The sequence below is a fragment of the Myotis brandtii genome, unplaced genomic scaffold (genome assembly GCF_000412655.1).
Source record: "Myotis brandtii unplaced genomic scaffold, ASM41265v1 scaffold434, whole genome shotgun sequence".
Taxonomy (NCBI): Eukaryota; Metazoa; Chordata; class Mammalia; order Chiroptera; family Vespertilionidae; genus Myotis; species Myotis brandtii.
The window spans coordinates 1786700-1793011 of record NW_005366599.1 but is presented as its reverse complement, the minus strand read 5'-3'; the positions used below and the strand labels follow the sequence as shown (position 1 = coordinate 1793011).

The 6312-nt window shown below is 63.8% G+C and overlaps 1 protein-coding gene across 6 annotated transcripts in view; it reads right to left on the bottom strand.

Annotated features, from left to right (window-relative positions):
- KCNAB2 (potassium channel, voltage gated subfamily A regulatory beta subunit 2) overlaps positions 1-6312 on the bottom strand; it is a 62183-nt gene that overhangs the window by 25152 nt on the left and 30719 nt on the right. The window contains exon 1 of one of the 6 annotated variants that reach the window (XM_005874326.2): positions 3097-3329. The exons of the other annotated variants lie outside the window; for them this stretch is intronic. Coding sequence (XP_005874388.1) covers positions 3097-3314 — 218 coding nt within the window. The 5' untranslated portion in view covers positions 3315-3329. Of the gene's footprint in view, positions 1-3096; positions 3330-6312 lie in introns of those variants that run through there. 6 annotated transcript variants of the gene reach the window in all.

Sequence of the window (6312 nt, the reverse complement as noted above, 5' to 3'; positions counted from 1 at the left end):
GCCGAGCTCGTGCGGCTCCGGCGGCACCATCTGCTGGTGGTCCTTGCCCAGGCCAGTGGGGCCTCCCCCGGGCTTGGCGCGAGGAGAAGCCAGATCCCCAGACGTGAAGGAGAAAGCCGCTCTGCCTAGTGATGATGCCATGGGCTCAGGGACGGAGACCCGAGAAGTGCCAGCACTGCCACGGCCTCAGGTCTCAGCAGGTGCCAACACATACTCCCCATGCCACCCTCCTTCCCACACTCACCCTCACGGGGTCCTGAAACCCAGGGAGCTGTCCCTGTTGGCGGGAAGGCTTTGCCCTCTGACCCCCTGCAGGGTGGACCTTGCCAAATCGATGTCTGTGTGCTTTCTGCCCTTGGGAGGGGCTGAGAAAGGGCACTGACAGGAGGCAGGCGGGGGCAGCCCAGGCTCCGCTGCTAACTGCCCCTGGGACCCCAGGTGGGCGTCCTGCCCTCTCTGGGGCTTGACTTCCAATGACAAAGTGAGGGGCGTGGCCTGAGGAGCCCTGTGTCCCTCCCAGCTCGGCCCCCAGACGCCTCTGCCCCTGCCGGCTGCACCCTCGGCTCTGACAGGGCCCAGAGAGGACCCACCCAGGGGTGTCTGCACGACGGTGGCTGAGCTTGCCCCCAGCCCCGGCCCTGCCTTTTGACACAGGAGTGAAGACTATGACCGTGTTGGGTCCTGGGCTCCCTGCGTGTGAGCTGGGCGGCCCGGGGCGGCGACTTCCCTCCCAGCCTCAGTGGTCTCGGGTCCAGTGCGGATCACAAAGGTGTGGTCAGATGGCGCCCGCAAAGCGCTCACATGGGGCTTGGCCCTCCGGGAGGGCTCACAGGTGGCGTGCACCCCAGTGGGCCTCCAGCGTAGAGGGGCTTTCTGGGAGTCAGTGTAGGCCCAGATGGGAGATTCTCCCATCACTCCCCACGGTGAGTGTACCCCTTCATCCCCCCCCTGGACACGGGCCTGACGTGGCAGCAGGAGCCGCCTCCTGAGGGTGGGACCCCGATCCACCTCGGGGACAGAGGGGCTGGGAGGGCAGAGCTGGTGCCTTCGCCAAGAAGGCCCTGGCAGGTCTCAGATGCCACCTACCGAGGCCAGGGAGGAGCACCCCAGAACCCACCTGTCCACGTGGCCCTGGGGGTGGGGGGAGAGGTGGATGGCAGCCTGCGGTGCTGACCCTTCACCAGCTCAGCCCTCCACGGGCTGGACCCTGCACGCAGGACCACATGCCCTGTCTGCCGGGAGCCCACAGGCCTGGAGAGCTGCAGACGGCAAAGGCCCTGCCCCAGGTTCTGGGTGCTCCTCGGCCCTGGCAGGGCTGCTCAGCACCTGACCAGCCACCAGGGGAGCTTGTCCCACATGCAGACCCCCGGGCCCCACCCAGGCCTCCTGAATCGGTGGTTCCGGGGCTGGGCCTGGGAAGCTGCATTTTCACCAAGAGCTGAGAGAGGTGCTGTTTTCCTGTGCTCTGGCCAGGTATCGGGTCCCACAGGCTGCCATCTAATCGAGTGCTGTTTCTTTAAACCACAAGCACATGTTCAAACAAAGAGCCGGAGGCCCAAACCCATCGGCTGCAGAAGAAAACACTATCGCGCTGGGGCTGGCCTCTGCTCGCTCTCGGGAGACCAGCCAGGTAACCCCGGGGCCCGAGTGAGGCGGGAGCAGAGGTCAAATACAGGACACCCGGTGGAATCCGAACGCCCACAAGCAACGACTGACTTTTTAGAATAAGTGTGTCCCAAATATCTTGTGGGATGTACTCCCTGCCCCCCCCCCCCCAAAAAAAAAGTCGATTTGTTGCTTATTTGAAATTCCAGTGTAAATGGGCATCTTGCGCTTTAATTTTCTAAATCTGGCAACGGTACCCAGACTGGGCGGCGGTGGGGGGGGGTCCCTTCTGGCCGACTGGCTCTGGCGAGGGCTTATCCCCGGGAAGCACGGGAATAAAGCCGCACGGATGCAATTTAGAAATGAACACGCAAGCGCCGGGTCTGGCCCCTCGCTGAGGCCGGAGGACACAGTGGGCCGGCCCGAGTGCTGTCCCAGGTGCTGATTTCAAAGAGTGGCGAGCTAACCAGGACGTCCTCCCCAGGTCCCGAGAGCCCTACACGCCCGTCACCCGGAGACCACAGGGACCGTGAAGCCCCAGCCTTTGCTACGAGAGTTACAGGTGTAGCTGCAGCCACCACCCAGAGGCCGCCTGCGGGGGACGTAAAGGAGGGGCGCACAGCCTTGCCCCCGGGGCCCCCTGGGTTTCGGCGCCGGGATGGTTTGTCGTTGGAGAGGACAATTAAGCCTTTCCACTGACCTGTGCTGTCACCCCCGGTGACTACTCTGCCCAGCGACGCTGCAGAAGACAAATGAAAGAGCGAGCGCGTCTACCCCTTTTTTCTAGAAACCCAGTGGTTCTCAACCTTCTGGCCCTTTAAATACAGTTCCTCATGTTGTGACCCAACCATAACATTATTTTCGTTGCTACTTCATAACTGTCATGTTGCCACTGTTATGAATCGTCATGTAAATATCTGATGTGCAGGATGGTCTTAGGCGACCCCTGTGAAAGGGTCGTTCGACCGCCAAAGGGGTCGCGACCCACAGGTTGAGAACCGCTGTAGAAACCACATCCTCTTTTCACCCACAATGTCCCAAACTCAGTGCTTGTCTCTGGAGGACAGGACTGCACAGTCCTCCACTTTCCTCTGCCATGTTTCTACGTGGTTGGAAGTTTTAAAAAAATCCTCACCGAGGATATTTTCTCCACTGATTTTTAGAGAGAGTGGAAGGGAGGGGGGAGGGGGAGGGGGAGAGAAACATTGATGTGAGAGAGACACATCGACAGGTTGCCTTCTGCTCACGCCCCTGGGCTGGGGATCGAACCTGCAACCGAGGTAGGTGCCCTTGACCAGGTATCGAACCCGCAACCCTTTGGTCCGCAGGTCGATGCTCTAACCACTGAGAAAACCGTCCAGGGCATGGTTGGAATTTTTAAACACAAGATATTTACTGCAACGCACAATAAAGCCGTGACCCGGGTTGCCTGGGCGGCGGCTGTCGCTGCCCCCTGCCGCGTCCCGGTGCCTCCGCCGCGCCGGCCCTTACCGGTACTTCATGCCTGTGCGCCGGGCGGTGCAGCCGTCCAGCGAGAGGCCGTGCATGCGGAGGAAGCTCTCCATGTTCCGGGCCTGGGCGGCCGCCCGCACCTCCCGCAGCCGCTGCAGCTCCAGGGTGTCGGTCTGGCGCACGGGGTGCAGGGCCCAGTCCGAGTGACACCTGCTGCTCACGCTCCGCAGGCTCTCGCTGTACGTCATGGACAACATGGTCCCGCCTGGGGGCCGCCACTGTCCGGACGGGAAAGGCCGAGCGGCGACCGGTCAGCGAGGGCCGCTGTCCCCACTGCCCTCGCCGGACGCTGGCGCCGGGGCAGGGCGGCAGCAGAGACACGTCCTCCAACGAGAACGGACACCAGGGTGTGGGGACGGGCCTGGCCCCGCGGTAAACACCCCTTGGGGTGAGACATGTCCTCCAACGAGAACGGCCACCAGGGTGTGGGGACGGGCCTGGCCCCGTGGTAAACACCCCTTGGGGTGAGAGTCTCTGTCCTCAAGCCTGCTTGGCCGAGGGCTCTGGCTCAGCACCAGCCTGCCCCCCGCACTGTGAGCCAAGCCCAGGGAAGCTGCATTCCAGGCGGCGCACTCGGGGGCACCAAGGGAAATGGGGCACAAAGAGCATGCAGCTAGCGGAGCCCCAAAGCCAGACACGATGGCACAGCGCCCCCTGCAGGCGCTGCTGGGGAAGACCAGGGGAAGGGCCGTGGCCGTGCCTGGGCAGCAGCATCAGCACACCTGTCGCGTCGCGGCGGCAAATGCCTGTGTGACCATGCCGGGCGCACCTGCCCATCGCACGCGGGGGAAGAGAGAGCCGTCCACGCACACGCCCTGGACGCACCAGCAGCGCCCTCCGGGCTCCACGCTCTGTGGTCACTAGGATGTCACCATCCACGAATTCTTGCAATAGAGAGACTGAGCGGGTGCGTTTGAGGGAAGGTGACGGGGGAGGTTTATTAGGGGCACTTCAAAGCTTAAGTGTTAAAAACCCTAAATGATGATGACGCTCCCTCGGAAAGAAAAACAACACGAGTGTCCACCAGCAGGGAAGCGGAAGTGAGTCCCCACATCACATGGGAACTCGTGGGCCTTCGAGGGCGAGGCGTCCCGCACGACGGACATACAGTGACGCCTGAGAGCGTGGGCAACGGCAACGAGGACGTGTGCCGAGTGCGATGGTCAGGGAGATTCACGGACGCAGCGAGGGAGGCAGCCCAGGGCCCCTCACGGCTCTGCCCCCTCCACCCCCCCCAGCAGCATCTCTGAGCGGGAACGAGGACACGGTCACAGGGGCAGGGGTGGTCTGCAATCTGGAGCGCCCCCTGCACCTGCCCAGCCCTCTGCCCAGCCCGATGCCAGCCCAGCGGCCCCAGCAGCGTCACCATCACCAACGAGAGATGGGTCGGTTGCAGAGCGGGACCCTGGAGCGCAGCCCTGGGAGTTGGAGGCGCCGGCACTGCCCCACCCCTGTCGTCCCCAAGGGGAGACAAGTTCGGTCGTCCCTGGGGAGGGCTGCGTGGGCTGCTGCTCAGTCCCCGAGGGCGGAGGTGCCATCGGAGCCAGCCCGGGCCTTGGGTGAGCCCACCCTTCCCGCTGGGATTTTCTCCGTGGCACGCGCCGCCCTCCGATGTGCGGGGCTTCTCCGAGCAGCTTGCTTGCTGCATCTGCTGACCTGAAGGTCAGAGGGTGGGACTCTCCTGCCCACGTTCACTGCTGCCTGCTCGGTGCCCTGGCAGGGACTGGGCGTTTCCCTGGCAGTGCCCACAGCACCGGGCAGAGCTGGGCGGCTCCCTGACGCAGACCCAGGCAGGGGGGAGGGGTGGGGCAGGTCTTGCTTTCACCGCGGCTCAGATCCATGGGGAGGGGGGCCTACAGGGCCCATGGCTTCTGATACCCCCACAGGCTTGGACTGAGGTCACTGCTGGATGCTAAGGCAGCGATGCCCCTGGAGCGAAAGGCCCCACCTTCCAGGAGAATCACTCTGGGCAGGAGAGAGGCCTGGGGTTCCGGGTTGGGTTCGTCTTAGGAAAGGCAGCAGCACCAGCTCCCGCCCTTCCTCCCTGCCTCCCTGCCTCTGAGTGCACTCAGGACAGTGTCAGGCAGCTGCCTCAGAGGCGGCCGTGTGGCCCGCGGCCAGCCCCGTGTGGGGCAAGAGCAGGCCAGTCCTGGCTTCCCTGGGGTCCGTGTCCCCAGTGGGCAGGCTGCAGCTGCAGGGGCACTTCCCCAAAACAGGCCCGGCCAGGCCGAGATCAATAGCCATTAGCTTTCAAGACATTTCCCACCAAACAGCACCCCGAGCTGGTGCGGCTCCAGAAATCTAGCCAAGATGCCTAAGCTGGGCCGGCAGATGGCTACGTGCCCAGGTTCTAGACGGGGCAGCCCTGCCACCCGCTCCATGCGATCCAGGCTGCACCTGACCGCTCCAGGCCTCAGTCTCCACGTCTGTGAAGTGGGACCATCAGGGCCTCTTGTGCAGGCTGCCCCGGGCTGCACAGGGCCTGCCCGGACAGCTGGGCAGGGGCTGGTGTTGCCGTGGGAACCCGCCTTGTACCTGGGCTATGACACCAGTTATAAGTGGCGTGGGGACAAAAATACACACAAAGGGTGGAGGGCACGGGGCTGCAGGCAGGGCAGGCCTCTCTAGAAGGCACACCTGAACACGGGCTTGAGTGATCCGAGGGCGCCGTGCAGGTACCAAACGTGACTGGGAAATGTTTGCCTGGACCAAACGTGGACGCCAACAATCACCCGCCTGGCAGGGAACATCTGTTCCTCGTGAGATGCGTGCAGGGAGGGTGTGGCCAGCAAGGGCCGGGGGTGCTGGGAGCGGTGAGTGCGGGTGAGCATGGCAGCCCACGGGCAAAGGTGCAGGGGTGAGGAGCTGGCACCCAGGAGGGGGTCTGTGGCCAGAGGGCCAAGTACAGTGGAGAACGTAGGGGGAGCTGAGAAACGCCCCCGTTTTGAAGGCCCCGGAGGGAGGTGTGGCCCGTGAAGTCTCTTCTGGCCCCGTGCCGGCGGTTTGGGGGGACAGAGTGGCTCCTGCCCTCCTCACGCAGGGCTTCCTCTGAAGGCCACCGAGCAGGGTGGGGTCCTTGGGTAAAGGGGGCCCAGGAAGAATCCTTGGGGCTCCAGCCAGCCCCCTCGCTTCTCAGATCTCAAAAGCACTGACTTCCTCCCCCCTCCCCTCCTGCATCCCATCCCAGGAAAAATC